Source organism: Microcaecilia unicolor, chromosome 1, assembly GCF_901765095.1.
Source record: "Microcaecilia unicolor chromosome 1, aMicUni1.1, whole genome shotgun sequence".
In the NCBI taxonomy this organism is placed as follows: domain Eukaryota; kingdom Metazoa; phylum Chordata; class Amphibia; order Gymnophiona; family Siphonopidae; genus Microcaecilia; species Microcaecilia unicolor.
Genome location: NC_044031.1, coordinates 249,604,697 through 249,625,156, shown reverse-complemented (window position 1 = coordinate 249,625,156; position 20,460 = coordinate 249,604,697). Strand labels below are relative to the sequence as shown.

The 20,460-nt window shown below is 44.9% G+C and overlaps 1 protein-coding gene across 3 annotated transcripts in view; it reads left to right on the top strand.

Annotated features, from left to right (window-relative positions):
• The window catches only part of COBL (cordon-bleu WH2 repeat protein), a 459,548-nt gene that overhangs the window by 384,565 nt on the left and 54,523 nt on the right, over positions 1–20,460 (top strand). For all 3 annotated transcript variants that reach the window (XM_030205475.1, XM_030205461.1, XM_030205468.1), the window contains exon 10: positions 16,335–16,641. In XM_030205475.1, the coding sequence (XP_030061335.1) occupies positions 16,335–16,641 (307 nt within the window). The remainder of the gene's footprint in view (positions 1–16,334; positions 16,642–20,460) is intronic.

The following is a 20,460-nucleotide window of genomic DNA, read 5'->3' as shown; positions in this document are numbered from 1 at the left end:
ATGCCGTTGTATCGCTCCATGGTGCGACCGCACCTGGAGTATTGTGTTCAGTACTGGTCTCCGTATCTCAAAAAAGATATAGTAGAATTGGAAAAGGTACAGCGAAGGGCGACGAAAATGATAGTGGGGATGGGACGACTTTCCTATGAAGAGAGGCTGAGAAGGCTAGGGCTTTTCAGCTTGGAGAAGAGACGGCTGAGGGGAGATATGATAGAAGTGTATAAAATAATGAGTGGAATGGATCGGGTGGATGTGAAGCGACTGTTCACGCTATCCAAAAATACTAGGACTAGAGGGCATGAGTTGAAGCTACAGTGTGGTAAATTTAAAACGAATCGGAGAAAATTTTTCTTCACCCAACGTGTAATTAGACTCTGGAATTCGTTGCCGGAGAACGTGGTACGGGCGGTTAGCTTGACGGAGTTTAAAAAGGGGTTAGATAGATTCCTAAAGGACAAGTCCATAGACCGCTATTAAATGGACTTGGAAAAATTCCGCATTTTTAGGTATAACTTGTCTGGAATGTTTTTACGTTTGGGGAGCGTGCCAGGTGCCCTTGACCTGGATTGGCCACTGTCGGTGACAGGATGCTGGGCTAGATGGACCTTTGGTCTTTCCCAGTATGGCACTACTTATGTACTTATGTACTTATGCACTACTAAATGTACACAGCACTTTACACAAATGTGTAAGGGACTGTCCCTGCTCTACAGAGCTTACAGTCTACTCTAGACAGACAAATAGGACAAATAAGAGATTAGAGAGTTTCACGTATTAAAAGAATGATTAAAACAACATGGGTATTAAACAGGCGAATAAGGGTTAAGTGTAAAATTAGTCTGAAAAAGGTGAGCTTTTAGCCCGGACATAGGACCAGAGACAGAACTGATGTACTGATTCAGGAAGTCTGTTTCAGATTTATGGTGCATCAAGATGGAAGGAAAAAACTCAGGAGTTGGTGGTGGAAGAGGAAAGGACACAGATAACAGTGGCTTACATGAAATGTAGAGATCTGAAAGAGGGCTGTAGAGCTACAGGTCAGTAAGATAAGTTTGAATTGTATGTAGAAATGGATAGTGAGCCAGTGAATTGCCTTAAGAGAGGTTTATGTAAGTTTAGTGACATTGACAGAAGATAAATCATGTTGCAGAATTTTGAACAGATTGACGGGGAGAGAGAGGAGACCTATGAGGAACAGGTTACAGTAATCTAAGCGAGAGGTGATGGAGCGTATAGATAAGGGTTTGGATATTATGTTCCAAAAGGAAGGAGAGAATTTCAGTGGTATTATTCAGATTTTAGCAGTTTCTTGAATATGTGCAGAGAGAGGAGTCAAACATGCTGGCCAGCAAACAGACTTATCATGAAACCCCTCTGGATGCAGCTCTCCCTGCCTTAGACATTCCAGTGTGTCTTGCTATTTGGATGGCCCTCAATAAACTAAACTAAAACCTGGATCTCAATAATACAGAATGTCGCCATTTGACTTTTGGACAGCTCCCAATTAAATATATTGCAAAGAAAGTGAACTTCATAAATTGTTTTTGCATTAGAGGTATATTTTTACTATGTGCCTTTATGATACATCTCAGAATTGCTAATTTATCTTGCTTCCATTTATGATGGCTTGGATGGGGCATAAACATGGGAGAAAAATGTTGCAGACAGCTGGTGGTGTTGAACTTAATCTTTATGCTGAATCTAAAGACATTTTCAAATGCAAAACCTTGATGGTCTGTGCTAACCAGAAAAGCCTTCAAAACTGATGCTAGCTGGGAAAGTCCTGAATTTAAAAAGCTTTTGTGAGTGTTTCTGTGTTATTGGTGGCTTATACTGAGGTGTGTGACTTCTGGCCACTGAGAGAGAAACTATTTTGGATCACTGTAATTGTAAGTTAGGCAGGCAGTGGGCGTGGGAACCATGTTAAGTGGCCAATGGTTTCTCGGCTGTTGACCTTGGATGAACATAGATGTTATTATATTTATTTTTAGAAAGAAAGGGAAGCATAATGGTTGTATGTGTACTTACCCTGGAATTAGCAGAAATGAGGTTCAGTAGAATGGCAGGTACAGTTGAGAAAGCATGCCCACCAGAACTTTACGTGAACTTTAGCATTTGTGCCCCTCTTTTCCATTTATTTCTGCCAGAGATAGAATTATCAGATTTTGAGTCCATCCAAACAAATAAAGGCAAATCAAGACTTTTGGGAAAAACAATCATGCAAAGTTCTGCAAACTCATGGAATATCAGTTCTCAGGCAATGGTTGCTTCTGTTGCTGCCTCTTATTATTTAAGAGTGCTTAAATGCATATGAGAGAGCTTTGGCAGGGTGAGTTTGTGAACAAAAACAATCGTACGAGACACCATTAGCAGCATATACTTGTGAATTTGGATGTTGTGTAATAGGTTTTGTTTTAAAGCTGCGGGAGTCTAGCCCCATGACTCAGTTGCCATGGAAAATTGTGAAATTCCCTTATAAGCCATTAAGTACATAAGAACATAAGAGTAGCCATACTGGGTCAGACCAATGGTCCATCTAGCCCAGTATCCTGTTTCCAACAGTGGCCAGTCCAGGTCACATGTACCTGGCAGAAACCCAAATCGTGGCAACATTCCATGCTACCAATCCCAGGGCAAGCAGTTGGTTCCCCATGTCTGTCTCAATAGCAGACTATGGACTTTTTCTACAGGAACCTGTCCAAACCGTTTTTTAAACCCGGAAACACTAACTACTGTTACCACATCCTCCGGCAGAGTTCCAGAGCTTAACTGTTCATTGAGTGAAAAAAATATTTCCTCCTATTTGTTTCAAAAGTATTTCCATGTAACTTCCTTGAGTGTCCCCTAGTCTTTGTACTTGTAGAACAAGTAAAAAATCAATTTACTTCTACGCATTCTACATCAGTCAGGAGTTTTTAGACTTCAATCATATCTCCCCTTATCCATCTCTTTTCCAATCTGAAGAGCCGTAACCTCTTTAGCCTTTCCTCATGCAAGAGGAGTTCCATCCCCTTTGTCATTTTGGTTTCTCTTCTTTAAACCTTTTCTAATTCCACTATATCTTTTTTGAGATACAGCGACCAGAACTGAACTCTATATTCAAGGTGCAGTCGCACTATGGAGCGATACAGAGGCATTATATTATTTTCGGTCTTATTCACTATGTTTCCTAATAATTCCATTATCCTGTTTGCATTTTTGGCCGCTGCCACACACTGAGCATTTCAGCATATTATCTACAACGACACCTAGATTGTTTTCTTGAATGCTGACCCCCCCCCAAGGTGGACCCTAGCATAAAGTAACTATGATTTGGATACTCTGATGCTGTATAACACAGAAGTGGAAGTGTAAGTAAGCTACTATGTTATACTAATTTATTATATGCCAACTATTGCTTCAAAATTTCCAAGTTTATTTAGGGTTTGATATACCACCCAATTAACAATCTAGATGGTTTCAACAATATTAAAAATGTATAGAAATGAAAGGAACGCCAATCATAATGGTCAGGAAAGCAGAAAAAGAAAAGAAGAGAGGAGAGGAGGAAAAGAGAAAGAGAGACCATTCAAACATTAGTTCACAGCAAAGAGAAAAAAAATGATGACAAATAATAGATTTCCTATCCAACTAGTTGCAATTTTGAAAATGCTTCCTGGAACATGAATGCACCACAGCTGTGTGCTGCATCACAGGAGGATTGGTTTCAGATATTCTGCCTCCGAGGAAGATAGTAGCCCCTCGTGAAGCAATCTTGACTTGCATGAGCGTGAGAATGAGACTTCCTCTGTAGCCTTCTGCCAGCCTAAAGTCTGGAGAGGGGAGGATAAAGAGCGAGAAATTGACCCTAATAGAAATTTTAAAGTGTTAGGTCCTTGTGGGTCACAAAACGAGTGACATACCTGTTGTTTTGCACCATGTGCTAACAATATGTGACCTTCAAAGTTGGGGCTTGTCAGCTACTGAAACAAGAGAACTAGAAAGCCATATTAAGTCTGTGGGACTGGGTTATGTGTGTTTGAGTAATTTACATTACGCTGATTTAATGTTTGAGGATATTATTATAATGTTTACTAATGTGCATACTGTGATATTTCCTATTGTAATTTATGATAATTATGATATTTATTGATTATTGTTGTACCACCCGTTGAACACATCAAACAAGCCAACATAAAACGATGGATTCTGCCGAACCTTCTTTCCTGCAATTTTTTAGAACAATGTCCTACTGTACCATCAAGAATAGACCGTTGTGCTCAGTAGAAACATACTGACTCTTCAAGACATTCACTGTCTGGCTAGTCCGTTTTGCCATGCATCATATTCACGTACAGCAGCTTATAGCACAGCCGTCATGGAGATATACTGCATTGTGCCTTATTATCTAATCATATTCTGCTCTTCATGCTCAAGCTGCTCTCATCTTTGCTATGCTTCATTCTCTCTGTTCTATTGTTCTTGTGAAATATCTCAACAGTTTACAAAAGGTATTAACCTATTTTTCAGTTTCTTAATAATGTAAATGTATTTGTATTACTTAAGCTAAGTGAAGACTTGAAATGCATTTGCAATATTTTGCACAAAATTATATCAGTTCTCTTGTGTAGAGGTCAGTTTTCCAAGTGAATTGATTTGGGTGAAAAGCATTTTAACTGCATTAGTGCAATATGGTTTAAAGTCTGTGCTTTGTGAAACAGCAGGCATGCTTGCAGCCACATTGAGAGGAGGCATCCCTGAAGGGGCACACGTAGGTTGGGGGCAGGAAGGTATACACATAGGTTTCATTTTCAAATGTTAGCTACCTTTCCAGCACAATTTTACCAATACAGAAAGCAAGTGTAAGCAACCTGTGTACTTTTTAAACCTGTACCTTGAGAACTGGTATACAACTTATGATTAAAAACTCCACACAGTCTTTGTTTCTCCCATGTTCTCAGCTATAATGTGATGTAAACCATGTGCTGAATAGGTAAAGAATTAACATTGCTTTTTTAGCGTCCCTCCGGACTGGCCCAGAATGTGACTGATGGGTTGTGTACGCCTACCAGTAGGTGGAGACTGAGAACACTGACTCTAGACAGAGCCAATAAGAGCCCTAGCTATTCTTAGTCTCCAGCAGGTGGAAGGTGGTGAGCCCTTTAGTCTCTTTCTCTCTACTCCTTCTTTTTTGATTAGTTTTAATAAATAGATAAATAAGATTCTCCGAGGACAAGCAGGCTGCTTGTTCTCACAAGTGGGTCAACGTCCGCGGCAGCCCAGGAATCGTCAAAACTTTTGCAAGCAAAATAAAACAAAGCCTTTCTGGAGAGTTCCCGCTTCCCTCTCGCAAGCAACACGAACCGTGCATGTGCGCATGTGCCTCTCTAGTTTCTTTTTCTCCGCGGTGAGGTGCAGTTCGTTTTTCGTGTTGCTCCTCTTAGGCCAGGAAAAAGTTCTGTGAGACTTATTTTGTTTTTCTTTTCAAATGTAAAAAAAAAAAAAAAGTAGTTTTAGTTCCCTTTCTTCTTTTACTTTTTTTCCCCTGTTCAAGTTTCCTTTCTTTTTCGACACGGCCAGCCTTTTCCCTTTTTTTGTGCTTTTCTTTTTTGGCACAATCATGTCGTTTGATTTCGCTGAGGCCGTGCTTTCTTCCATGTACTACTAGTACTACTTATGTCATCGAAGACACCCAGTGGCTTCAAACGTTGTACTCAGTGCAACCGGACCATCTCAGGTACCGATACCCATGCTTGGTGTATCTAGTGCCTTGGGCCCGACCATAGCCCAGCCGCTTGTAGTCTGTGTCTTTGTATGAAGAAATGGACCCAAGCGTCTTGAGAAGCCCAACGGGAAAAGCTTTTTGGGGCTCAGTCCGGACCTTCGACATCGGTACCAAGGTCGGCGGTGTTGACATTGATGGGAGCATCGACATCAGGGAGCAAGGTAATGGCTGCTGAGAGACCAACTCGTGCTGGGAGTAGTGAGGCATCAAGTGGGTCTCAACCTGTCTCGAGGCCTCCTGTTATGCAGGCCCCCCGGGACCAACCTTCGTCGGACCCGGCCCCGAGGATTCCATGTCTTCCTGTTCGGTACCAAGGAGCCTTGATGACGTGCGTCGAGCAAAGGCTAAGAAGCACCATCATCGTTCTCCTTCGACGCATGGTACCGGGAGCTCCGGAGCATCGAGAGAGTCGGTACCCGAGAAGCGTTGGCGCCGAGAGGACTGCTCCCCTTCGGTACAGGAGGTGCCGATGCGTTGGTCTCTTGGCAGTGCGGTACCTACTCCCGAGCCTCCACAGACTCTGACACCGCCTGCTCCATCAGCCCTGCAGCCTTCTCCGATGGTGACTCTTGACAAGCGTATCCAGGCCTTGTTCCCAGAACTTCTAGAAGGCTTACTGCGTCAATCAGCTTCGGTGTTGGGGGTGCTTGCACCCTCTCTGCCATCTGCTGAAGCAGTGCCTGGCCCATCACCTGTGGTGAGGTCTCTGACTGTGGTGCCGCCTGCAGCATCTGCGTCAGCTGCCACCCAGGTTGACTCCCCTTCAACGTCGGTGGTGGGAGCTTCGCCGCAGTCGGACAGAGCGTCTACCTCTCGACACCACCACAGAGGACATCGTTCCTCGGCGTCAAGGCAGGTCCAGTGTCAGAGTACCTTGACGCAGGTATTGTCTTACACTGAGCAGGAGCGCTCGTGGGAATCAGAGGAAGATCCCAGGTACTTCTCTTCTGATGAGTCTTTTGGGATTCTCTCAGACCCTTCTCCGCTGGAAAGAAGACTATCCCCACCAGAGAATCTGTCTTTTTCCTCTTTTGTCCGGGAAATGGCTACGGCTATTCCTTTCCCTGTGGAGGTTGAGGATGAGCCCAGGTCTGACATGCTGGAAGTCCTGGACTATTCTTCTCCACCTAAAGAGGCTGTGACAGTCCCTCTCCATAAGGTACTGAAGGAAGTCCTTATGAGAAACTGGCCCGCCCCTCTGTCTGGCCCTTTGGTTCCCAAGAAAGCTGAGTCCCAATACCAGATCCATGGTGAACCTGGATTGATGAGGTCCCAATTACCCCACAATTCCATGGTGGTGGATTCCGCTCTAAAGAGGGCTCGGAGTACTATGCTTCGGCGCCCCCAGGCAGAGAAGCTAGGACTCTTGACTCTTTTGGGAGAAAGACGTATCAGGCCGCTATGCTCGCTGCCAAGATCCAGTCATACCAGCTCTACACGAGCGTACACTTGTGGGACTCGATATGCCAACTGCCCATCTTGGTTGATGCATCACTGCAGAGTTGGCTGAGCCATTTCGCCAGGTGTTCAGGCAGCAGAAGGTGTGTCACAAGTTCCTGGCCAGGGGTACTTTTGACACTTTTGATGTGGCATCCAGGATCTCTGCTCAGGGTATAGTGATGCGCAGACTCTCATGGCTGCATGTCTCTGACCTGGATCATTCGGTCCAGCAGCGGATGGCGGATGTTCCTTGCAGGGGGGACAATCCTTTTGGAGAAAAAGTGGAGGATCTTGTTAATCAGATTAAGAAGCATAATGATGTTATGGATTCGCTCTCCCACCGGGCGCCTTCTGCTACAGCCTCCTCATTTAGGAGGTTTTTTGGAGGGAAGAGAAGTGTTCCCTATTCCTACTCTAGGCGTAGGTATACTACTGCTTCTCAGTAGCCTGCCCAGGTTCAGCCCCAGTGCGCTCGTTCTCGTCAACAGCGTGCGTCTAAAGCCCACTCTGCTCTCCAGCAAAAGCAAGGGACGGGCTTTTGACTGGCTCCAGTGCAGCATAGCCTCAGTAAAAGTGTCCGTACCGGACGACTGACCGGTAGGTGGGAGGTTGATGTTTTTCACCAAAGGTGGCCTCTCATAACCTCCGACCAATGGGTTCTTCAAATAGTCCGGTTAGGATACACCCTCAATCTGGAATCCAAACCTTCAAATTGCCCGCCAGGAGCTCATTCTTACAGCTCCCAGCACAGGCAGGTACTTGCAGAGGAACTCTCCGCCCTTCTAAAGGCCAGTGCGGTCGAACCCGCTCCACCAGGGGAAGAAGGGCTGGGATTCTACTCCAGGTACTTGTGCAAAAAAAACGGGGGGGGGGGGGGGGGGGATGCGTCCCATCCTAGGTCTAAGGGCCCTGAACAAATTTCTAGTCCGAGAGAAGTTCAGGATGGTTTTCCTAGGCACCCTTCTTCCCATGATTCAGGAAAACGATTGGCTATGCTCTCTGGACTTAAAGGATGCTTACACCCATATCCCGATACTCCCTGCTCACAGGAAGTATCTTCAGTTTCGGCTAGGGACACAGCACTTTCAGTACTGTGTACTGCCCTTTGATCTGGCGTCTGCACCCAGGGTATTCACAAAGTGTCTGGCTGTAGTCGCAGCGTCGCTACGCAGACTGGGAGTGCATGCCTTTCATTATCTCAATGATTGGCTGGTGAAGAGCACATCGGAGGCGGGTGCTCTACAGTCCATGCGAATGACTATTCAGGTGCTAGAACTACTGGGGTTCGTCATCAATTATACCAAGTCCCATTTCATCCCAGTTCAAAAATTGGAGTTCATTGGAGCTCTGTTGGACACAAAGACAGCTCGAGCTTTTCTCCCTGAGGCCAGGGCAGACAATCTCCTGTCCCTAGTGTCTATGGTTCGAGTGTCTCAACCGATCTCGGCTCGGCAGATGTTGAGACTTCTGGGGCATATGACCTCCACGGTTCACATGACTCCCATGGCACGTCTACACATGAGATCAGCTCAGTGGACCCTAGCTTCCCAATGGTATCAGGCTGCGGGAAATCTAGAAGATGTGATCCAACTGTCCACCGACTTCCGGAATTCCTTACAGTGGTGGACGATTCGATAAAATTTGAGTTTGGGACGTCCATTCCAAATCCCTCAGCCACAAAAAGTGCTGACAACGGATGCATCCCTCCTGGGGTGGGGAGCTCATGTAGATGGACTTCACACTCAAGGAGCTTGGTCCTTTCAGGAAAAAGGTCTTCAGATCAACCTCCTGGAATTGTGAGCGATCTGGAACACTCTAAAGGCTTTCAGAGACCAGCTGTCCAACCAAATCATAGTGATTCAGACAGACAATCAGGTTGCCATGTATTATACCAACAAGCATGGGGGCTCCAGATCTCGCCCTCTGTGTCAGGAAGCCGTTCAGATGTGGCTTTGGGCACACCACCACGGCATGTTTCTCCAAGCCACTTATTTGGCAGGGGTAAACAACAGTCTGGCCGACAGATTGAGCAGGATAATGCAACCTCACGAGTGGTCACTGAACATGGGCGTAGTCCACAAGATCTTCCAAGCTTGGGGCACCCCCTCGGGTTTTTTTTTTTGCCACTCAGATCAATCACAAGGTCCCTCAGTTCTGTTTCAGGCTTCAGGCCCACGACAGACTAGCGTCAGATGCCTTTCTCCTACATTGGGGAACAGGTCTTCTGTATGCGTATCCTTCCATACCTCTAATAGGGAAGTCTTTACTGAAACTCAAGCAAGACTGTGGAACCATGATTCTGATAACTCCTTTCTGGCCATGTTAGATTTGGTTCCCTCTTCTTCTGGAGTTCTCCTCCGAGGAACCGTGGAGATTGGAATGTTTTCCAACCCTCATCACTCAGAACGAGGGGTCGCTTCTACATCCCAACCTCCAGTCCCTGGCTCTCACGGCCTGGATGTTGAGAGCTTAGAATTTGCCTCCTTGGGTCTTTCAGAGGGTGTCTCTCGAGTCTTGCTTGCTGCCAGGAAAGATTTCACCAAGAGGTGTTACTCTTTCAAATGGAGGAGGTTTGCCATCTGGTGTGACAGCAAGGCCCTAGATCCTCTTTCTTGTCCTACACAGACCCTGCTTGAATACCTTCTACACTTGTCAGAATCTGGTCTGAAGACCAACTCCGTAAGAGTTCATCTTAGTGCGATTAGTGCTTATCATCGCCATGTAGAGGGTAAGCCTATCTTTGGACAGCCTTTAGTTGTTCGCTTCATGAGAGGTTTGCTTTTGTCAATGCCCCCTGTCAAACCTCCACCAGTGTCATGGGATCTCAATGTTGTTCTCTCCCAGCTGATGAAAGCTCCTTTTGAGCCACTGAATTCCTGTCATCTGAAGTACTTGACCTGGAAGGTCGTTTTCTTGGTGGCTGTTACTTCAGTTCGTAGGGTCAGTGAGCTTCAGGCCTTGGTAGTTCATGCACCTTATATCAAATGTCATCACAACAGAGTAGTCCTCTGCACGCACCCTAGGTTCCTGCCAATGGTGGTGTCGGAGTTTCATCTGAACCAGTCAGTTGTCTTGGAAACATTCTTTCCCCGTCCTCATACCCACCCTGAGGAAAGCAGATTACATACCTTGGACTGCAAGAGAGCATTGGCCTTTAACGTGGAGCGACAAAGCCCTTCAGACAGTCTGCCCAGTTGTTTGTTTCTTTCGACCCCAACAGGAGGGGAGTCACCATCGGAAAACGCACAATTTCTAAGCCTCCCACTTACCTGAAGCACTTCATGGCTGCCTTTAAATTAAAGATTTGACTGTGCGTAGGATTACAGAAGATTTGTGTTACTTTGCAACCCCCAGTGTTTCTCTGTGTACGTTTTTATCACAGGGATAAGAACAGTGGCTTTATATTGCAGTGAAGTTTTTTTCTCTTTTCATCTGAGAATTTGTTGGACACAAAGATCAGCGATATCCACCATTACTACTAAGAACTGGGGCTGATATGCCATTGTTTTCTATGGCTGATTGACTGATCTTAATTGAGCCTGTGCTCTGATGATATACAGAGACTGAAGAAACTGCAATTCAGTGTTTAAGTTTATTGCTCTCTGTGGGACTTGCATATGTGATCAGGGTATAAGTGTGGTGCGGATGGCAGTGTGAATGAGTTGGAGGGATATTGTTTAGTAATTTTTTAATGCACTGATTTGTTTTCACTAATAAAGATTTTGTAATTTATATAGAACAGGAGTACTGTTTGTTGTAAAAAAAGCTTAGACAAGTTAGTCCGCAGCCTGGTTGATACTAAGGTACCTCAACTTCCTGAAGACAGGCCTAGGGCGTCGGGTCATGTTCCACTTGTTGGTCGAGTCCAGGGATGAGATTTTCGTTGATATAGAGCAGGTAGAATGACTGTGGTTCAGTGGTCCCGGTTCTTTCAGAGAAATCAGCCCTTTTGAGGGGTTTGCAGTGAAGCAGGAGCTTCTTTCCCATCCACAGCCCGTCCTGCCCAATTAAGGTTTCCGGGTCCAGCCTCTGATTCTTGTGGGAGCTCATTTGACACAGTTCTATTGGAGGTGGGCCCAGATTACCTCTGATCAGTGGGTGCTAGAGGTTATTCGAGACAGATATGCCTTAGAAGTTGTATGGCATCTTCCAGACATTTTCTGGAGTCTGCCTGTCATTCTCGCCTCAAGGCGGGCAAGGTCCAGGAAACTCTGAAAAAGCTTATCGATCTACAGGCTATTTGTCCAGTTCCCTCTGCAGAGATCAGACAGGGTCGTTATTCCATTTATTTTGTTGTCCTGAAGAAAGAAGGATCTTTCCAACCAGTTCTGGATCTCAAGGCTGTCCATTGGGCCCTCAAGGTCACCAGTTTTCGTATGGAGACTGTTTGTTCAGTTATAGTGGCAGTCTGGTCCGGGGAGTTTTTGACCATGCTGGACTTAATGGAGGCCTATATCACATTCTGATTCGGCCCATGCACCAGCTTTTTTTTTTGCGTTGCGGTTTCGGGCAAGCATTTTCAGTTCCGGGTTCTACCTTTTGGGCTCACTACGGCTCCTTGTACATTCACAAAGGTTATGGTGGTGGTGGTGGTAGCAGTGGCTCTCAGGAAGGACGGTATTCTGGTTCATCCCTACCTGGATGATTGGCTGATCAGGGCAGAGTTGTATCAGGAAAGCCTGCACATCACAGCTCAAGTGGTTCAGTTCCTTCTCTCCCTTGATTGGGTGGTCAACTCTCTGAAACGTCGTCTATTCCATCTCAGTCCCTTGACTACCTAGGGGTCTCCTTCGACACTATTCAGTGTCAAGTGTTTCTTCCCCAGGCCAGGATTCACAAGTTGTAGGCTGAAGTTTAAGCATTTCTGCAGAGGTCGGTGCCGTGTGTAAGGAATTATCTTCAAATTTTGGGCTCCATTGCAGCGATGATAGAAGTGGTGCCGTGGGCCAGGGCACACATGAGATTTCTGCAGAAATCTCTTCTGTCCAGATGGTCACTGCAGAGGGATTCCCTGCAGGTGAAGTTGTCACTGCAAGCTCGGGAGCGCAGCAGCCTCTGTTGGTGGCTTCAGACAACCAGCCTGACCAAGGGGATGCCTTTGGATCCACCATGGTGGATTGTGGTCACAATGGATGCTAGCCTCGGGGGCTGAGGAGCTCACTGTCAAGGACGGTATTCACAGGGTCTGTGGTCTCGGCCGAAGACTTCCTGCTCAATTGACCTATTGGAAACCAGAGCAATTTGGTTGGCACTGGAAGCATTTCATCCTCTGCTAGTAGGCGAACCAGTTCGTATCCTTTCAGACAACACCACAGCGGTGGCTTATGTTAAGCAACAAGGGGGGACGAGGAGTCACCAGTTGGAACAGGAAGCAACACAACTCATGAGTTCAGTGGAGCTTCATCTGACCGCTCTCTCAGTGTCTCACATAGCAGGAATGGTGATTGTCCAGGTGGACTTCCTGAGTTGCAACACTCTAGACCCAGGAGAGTGGGCTCTTGGTGTAACAGTCATGGATCTCTTCGCCACAAATCTCAACACAAAAGTGTCGCAATACTTCAGTCGTACAAGAGATCTCAAAGCGCAGGGCGTAGATGCTCTTCTCCAACCTTTGCCATCAGGACGTCTGTATGCATTTCCTCTATGGCCTCTTCTGGGGTGCCTGATTGAAAGGATTGAGGAACACAGGGGTTTTCTAATCTTGGTAGCACTGAATTGGCCTTTCAGGCCTTGGTATTCCGACCTCATGCGCCTTCTTGCTGGCTTTCCGCTCAAATTGCCAGTGTCTCCCTGTTTCCTAGTCCAGGGTCCAGTGGTTCATCCATACCTAGCTTGATATTTTCTTACTGCTTTGCTCTTGAGCAGGCTAGGTTGACGAAGAAGCTTTATTCAGCCAATGTGATTGCCACGATGCTTCGGTTGAGTCTTCATTTGACTTTTCTGAATCATATCAGGACTTGGTGGATTTTTGAGGCCTGGTGTTCAGATCGGAACATTTCTCCGTTTCGCGCGTCAGTGGCGGAAGTTTGGTATTTTTTACAGCGAGGTTTTGATAAGGACCTGGCGCTCGTTTCTCTTAAAGACCAATTTGCGGCACTGTCTTGTTTTCGGGGTCAAATTCAAGGAAAGGCCTTATCCGGATATTTCTCGGTTCCTTCACGGAGCGAGTCTCATTTGTCCTCCTTCTAGGGCTATCTTTCTGGCTTGGGACCTTAATCTGGTTCTCTCAGCTCTTATTAGGTCACCCTTTGAGCCCTTGGCGTCCTGTTCTCTGAAAGATTTGACGCTCAAGACTATTTTTGGCAGCTAGGAGAGTATCAGAGTTGCAGGCGCAGTCTCCATTTTTGGATTTTTCTAAGGAGCACATGATTTTACGCCCTGTCCCTGCCTTTCTCCCAAAGGTCTTGTCATGCTTTCATTTGTTCCAATTGGACATTTTGCCTGTGTTAGGTTCTTCCTCCGGTTCGACACTTGTGGAATTTAGACATCAGGAGAGTTCTGAAACACTATTTGAAAACTATGGAGGAATTTAGATGGACTTTATCATCTGTTTCTGTTAATTGGTGGTTCCCGTAAAGGGTTGGCAGCGTCTAAACCCACCATTTCTCGGTGCCTTAAAGAGATGATTGCTTCCGCTTACCTTCTGTCCGGGAAACCTATACCAGAAGGGGTGAAAGCCCATTCTACCAAAGGCCAAGTTGCGTCTTGGCCAGAGCGTTTTTTGGTGCTGCCCTTGGAAATTTGTAAACCAGCTACTTGGTCCTCCTTGCATTTGTTTTCTAAGCATTACAGATTTCATGTTCAGTGTCGTCAGGATGCTGTTTTTGGTGCGAACGTTCTCACGGCAGGTTTGATAGGGTCTCTCCCTTGAAGATACTGCTTTGTTACTTCCCCTTCAGTCACGTTCTGGGCCGGTCCGGAGGGACACTAGGGAAGGAGAAATTAGTACTTACTTGCTAATTTGCTTTCCTTTAGTCCCTCCGAACCGGCCCAGATCCCTTCCTCTAATTATCTCAGATGATGAAGTTCATATTGTTTTCAGTCCGTGGATTTCGGAAAGAGCTGCTTTGTTTGTTTACAGTTTCATTCTTTACAAAAAAAACTTAGAAAAATAATGCACAGTGTACTTGTTTCAGGCACATTACGCAAGAGGCACATGCTGGTTGTTAGTATGTCCTTACTGACTGCTCAAGTTTCACAGTTGCACAGAATATGGCTCTTCTTCTGCTTTGTTATGTTAATATTGAATCTATCTCTAGTTAGCACAACCCATCAGTCACATTCTGGGCCAGTCCAGAGGGTCTAAAGGAAAGCAAATTAGCAGGTAAGAACTAATTTCTCATCTCTGGTCTTTTTTTTCCATGACCTAACAATGGGGTTCCCAAACCTGACTTTGTGACCCCATAGCCAGTGGTAGATGCTTCACCTTACTCCTTATTGCTTCTCCTGTGGCTCTTCAAGCTCTCTCAGGGACCTGTGGGACAGAGACCCCAGACTCCTTTCACAGCCACACCCTTTCACATGCTCTGGCCAGAGGGAACCCTTCCCTGAGTGAAGTTGCTCCCTCCTGAATTTCAGCACACCAAAGGAATGAAAAAAATGGACACTTGCCCTGCCTCTGTGAAGAGCATTACATTATTTTGATAGTTCTCATAGAGTGTCTGCAGGAAAAAGGTGGTTAAATGTTAACTCTCCTCCCATAGCATAGTCCCAGCAGACACTGCTGATCCCCCAACATCCATACACTATAACCATGGTCTTTACTTCTAGTCCTCTAGGGCTATCAACAGGCCAGGTTTTCAGGGCATCCTTAATGAATAGAGAGATTTGCTTGCCTATTGCTTCCGTTGTATGCAAATCTTTCTTAGGGGTATCCTGAAAACCTGGCCTGTTGATAGCCCTTGAGGACTGGGGGAGTGAATACCACAGTGATTGCATTTATTTAAACACCAGCCATGGTATTTAAAAATAATAATACATAAGTTCAACACCACTTTACAGATAAGCAAGGACACTGATTATATGTATAATGAGGTTACCACTGCCAGTTATATGTATAGTGGCAATATTCATCCACTGTCCTTATAGTTAAGTGGTTTAATTTAGGATTGTTTTTTCTAGTCCTAAATTAAACCACTTAGTTGTACATGTACTGACCAGTTATCACCACTATCCATATAATTGTTCATTCCACCCAAGCGTTATTCAGGTAGTGCCAAGGTACTTAGAGGGATTCTCAATGTCACCATTCGATAATGACATTGAAAATCTATGGATAGAGCCTTATATGTTTATATTCCTGGATGACCCTGAGCAGTGTAGTTCTGCGAGACCACAATTAGAAGTCAAAGATGCCATTTTGAACCTCAGCTGCCAGTGGGGCAGGAGTGGAGTGGGGGGGGGGGGAGGGAGGGACAGCTCTCGCCCTGCCACAGTAGACTACCAGGGAGTCCCCAGGTGAGTCCTGGGGAGGAGGTTGGTCGGGGTTTGTTCCTTCCAGGGGGTCCTACTCAAGGGGTGATTGGAGTGGGGATTTCTGCTCATGGGTATCAGAAAGAGGGTTATACCTGAGAAGAAACAGAAGGAAGGATGCTGCACAGTTGAGGGGGATTGGGAGGGGCTATACTGCCACCAAAGCATTCTTTTAACCGAGGGCAGCAGCTGTCCTTAGCACTTCCTGTTGAGGTGGCGATAAGTGCAGCCACACTATCTGCAGCAGAGACAGCTAACATTTGGCACCAACCTGCACCCTAGTTGTCACTGGTGGCCATGCCCAGTTTCTGCAGTACCACACCCATGACTTGCGTGTACCTGCCTTAAGCATCTAGTGTGTGTGTTGTACAGCACTGGCTGGTCAAAGCTAATGGCTATCACATGGTAAAGTCCATGGTAGTTGCTTAATGTGGCTTAGTAAAAGGACCCCAGAGTTATCAACAAGCAAATTAATCTATTCCAGTAAAAATAATTGATTTTATTAAGCCCATCCATTTAATATACCCGCTGTACCTTCCATGCTATTTTCTCTCTCTCTTTTCATTTGTATCCAGACAAGTGTACAGTTTTGCCTATGTTCTGCAGTCTTGAAATGGCCGGTGAAGGTACCTAACTTTGTGCCTTATACTCTATTCAGCTAATTTCCAGTGTGCGTCAGGTAACAGTGTTTGTACAGAGGTCAGCGCGGCAATAGAGCCTTCGGATGTGGCAGACAGTTCTTCCATGAACGTGTGGCTTGTGTCGGAAGATATTACTGAAGACTCTGGGGTGGTGAGCTCCCCATCAGATACCGTATCACTGGATTTACAAAATGAGTGTGGAAAATCAAAACTGTCTTGGGATCGTGAGGACTCTATAGATGCAGATGTAACTTACATCACACAGTTGTGTCCGGTACGGAGCATATCTTCCAACAGTGATGACTCATGGACTAACCACCAGAGGTATGTTGACTGTTTCTGCAGCCTGAATTCAAAATCTCTGTTGCATATATTTCAGGAAAATGTCCTGTAAAGCCAAACTATTTTATCTAACAAGTGAACAAAGATTAACTGCAAGGAGCTCCTCTTAAAAAATAATAATAATAATGATGTTCAGGCCAAAGAACAGAACATCCCAGGTCATCTGATAAACCAACATTCTGACTAAGGTTGAAAAAAGGATATGCAAACCATGCTTATTTTATATCAATATTGTGTGGTCTAATAATACTGTCAGGGTTCTTAGAAATTGCTTATGTTTTGATTTCTAAAGAAATTCTGGGACATTTTAACTTAGAAGACCTTTTACTAAACCTTAGTAACAGAGGACTTTTAGCCCACAGCAGCTGCAAATTTAATTGCAGCAGTCATTGAGGGCATTCCCACTATTTTGTATTACAGGTCTTGCATTAACATTGAGGTTCCTAGGCGGTACTTGCTCCTGGTTAATGCAGAAGCACTTAGCGCCTTCTATTTCTGAAGTGGTGATCTCTGTGTTAGACAGTTATCATGTGGTAAGTGCAGCGCGTTACCTGCCAAACACGCCCACTCTCCACCTATGCCACACCCCCTGGTACAAAAAGCAACTTAATGTGCAGTTTACTGCATGCTAACTGCGAAAACACCACTAAGCCCCCGTAACACTGCTCTGCGTTTGCAGTTAACACGGCATAAACCGGACATTACAAGGTTATTTCTATAAGTGATGCCTAAAAATCAGCACCGAAAATTTTACGCATTGAGCGCTATTCTATGAAAGGTCCTCGTCTTTTATAGGGAAAGGAGATGAGGCTTGATATACCACCTTTCTGTGGTTACAATCAAAGCAGTTCGTATATTATCTACAGGTACTTATTTTGTACCTGGGGCAATGGAGGGTTAAGTGACTTGCCCAGTATCACAGGGAGCTGCAGTGGGAATCAAACCCAGTTCCCCAGGATCAAAGTCCATTGCACTAACCACTAGGCTACTCCTCTTAGAGCACAAGCTATGCCTAACTTTATGCCTGTTAAAAGCTGTTTTTAAATGCCGGCTTCTAAATTTTGAAATGCCCCTAGCCATGCCCCCAAAAATGTATGCAAAGATTGTTATAGAATATGATCTGCATGTAAGTCCTAATTAAGACCAATTAACACCAATAATTGGTTGTTAGTAGCCAAATTTTGGTGCTGATTGGTTGTTAAGCAATTAAGTTGCATGCACAAATAGCTACACGCTCGGATTTCCACATGCAACTTTAGTCACCATTTATAGAATCCAGGGATAAGTGCTTAACGTGCTTTAGTAGAAGGGCCCCTAAATCTTTTACCACTCTTAGGGTGCAATTCTTAGATGCAGTGCAGGAAGCACCTATTCTTGAACAGCATCTGGTCGCCTGGATTCCATTAAGGAACAGCCAATGTAAACCCGCAATGGTGCACCTAAATGTAAGCAGGAATAATGGGTGCGTCATGCGTGATGCATAACTTACAATAGTCTGAAAATTGTGCAAATGTCAGCCCTGCCTATGCGTCAGCTACATGTATGCCATCTTGCAGTTACACATTAAGGGGCCCTTTCAGTAAGCGGCGGCAAGCCCAACCGCGCACCCATTTGGATCTACCGCTGGCCCAATGCACAACATCAACCAGAGTTTTGGCTATTTTGAATACCGTATTTCACAGATATTTTCAGAGTAGCCAGTGTAGCAGTTTGTTTATATCATTTTAGTTACGTTTTTACTACTTTATTTATTTGGTCTATGGAGCTCTGTGCATTTCTAGTTCGAACATTACGAAATGTTGTGGCCCGCTAAGGATAGTACTGACATTCATACAGCCCTCTGTGTATAAAGGTTGCCCACCCTTGTTCTAGAGCAACAGTGATATTTTGCTCCAGCCGCTTCCTTCCAGGCAGCGTGTAGTGAAGAGGAGGGGAGGGAATGAGCATGGAGCTGAACAGTGAACAGTTACTCTGCTCCCTAATTCAGCCCCTCTTCTCCTGTTGCTCCTGTCCCGGTCTGCCCACCTGTTTGCCCGATTTCACAGTTCCATTTCCATTCTGTCTACAAATTAAGCCCTGCCAACTGCTTACCAGCAATTGTGCTTTACACATTTTTAAATAGGAATAACACAGTTTTCATACACTCATTCTAGATTGTGAGCTGTGATATCTTGCAGTAAGTGTGGCTCCCAGCATTTTGGCTTACAACACTGTCCATTGTGTCCATCTATAGTTTAGGAAACCCAGGGCAGCGCTATCCCCCGGATTCTATATAGTGCGCCTAGAGATCAATGCCGAAATCCAGGCGTATTCTATAATAATGCATATAACTTAATTGGATTAATTAATTAACTAATTAGCATTGATAACAGTACTTAAGCAATAGTGAGCACTAATTGGCAATAATTAAAATTTACGCTCACAACTCGCTAGGTGTATTCTGTAACACACTCTGCCTAACTTCTAATTTGCGCAGGCAAAAAGAAGCCTGGTTACGGGTGGGAAAATGGGCATTTCATGGTCATTCCAAAATTTATGCATGTAGTTATAGAATATGGCCCAGTGCTATAGGGAGGGTGAAGGGAGGGTGGTATTGGGGGGGGGGGGGGGGGGGGGGAGGGGGGTTCCTGGCGGGGTTAAAACTCTTATTAAAATATGGAGGCTGGATCTGTTTTTTATACCTGTATTGAAATTCACACAGTGTAGCAAGTTATGTTTTTGCATTTCTGTACTGTACTGGTGTTTATATAATAAACAGTCTCTACAAATTAAAAAAAAAAAAGAATATGGCCCAGTGCGCCTAAATCTACACGCCGGGATTTGCGCCATGTTTTCCTTGGTGTAAATGGATACTCATAGTTTTAGGTGCTGGGATATCAACTAAACGTGTTCTATATACCACGCCTAAATCTAGGTGACGCTTATAGAATACGCTTAGGTGGAAATGTTTTCCACACGGATTTTTTAAGTGCCATATATAGAATCTCCATAGAGCGAGATTCTATATATGACGCCCAAAATATCCGCCATAGGAGAGATTCTATATCATTGCTAATTAGCTTGTTAATCCAATTAAGTTATGCACGTTGTTATAGAAAACACCTGGATTTTGGTCTGGATCTCTGCGCTATATAGAATCTGAGGATATATGTTTTAGCTCAGGGACCTTTGAAATTCCTATTACCAGCAGCAGATAACTGTTTAATTTTAATTACATAAGTACATAAGTACATAAGTAGTGCCATACTGGGAAAGACCAAAGGTCCATCCAGCCCAGCATCCTGTCACCGACAGTGGCCAATCCAGGTCAAGGGCACCTGGCACGCTCCCCAAACGTAAAAACATTCCAGACAAGTTATACCTAAAAATGCGGAATTTTTCCAAGTCCATTTAATAGCAGTCTATGGACTTGTCCTTTAGGAATCTATCTAACCCCTTTTTAAACTCCGTCAAGCTAACCGCCTGTACCACGTTCTCCGGCAACGAATTCCAGAGTCTAATTACACGTTGGGTGAAGAAAAATTTTCTCCGATTCGTTTTAAATTTACCACACTGTAGCTTCAACTCATGCCCTCTAGTCCTAGTATTTTTGGATAGCGTGAACAGTCGCTTCACATCCACCCGATCCATTCCACTCATTATTTTATACACTTCTATCATATCTCCCCTCAGCCGTCTCTTCTCCAAGCTGAAAAGCCCTAGCCTTCTCAGCCTCTCTTCATAGGAAAGTCGTCCCATCCCCACTATCATTTTCGTCACCCTTCGCTGTACCTTTTCCAATTCTACTATATCTTTTTTGAG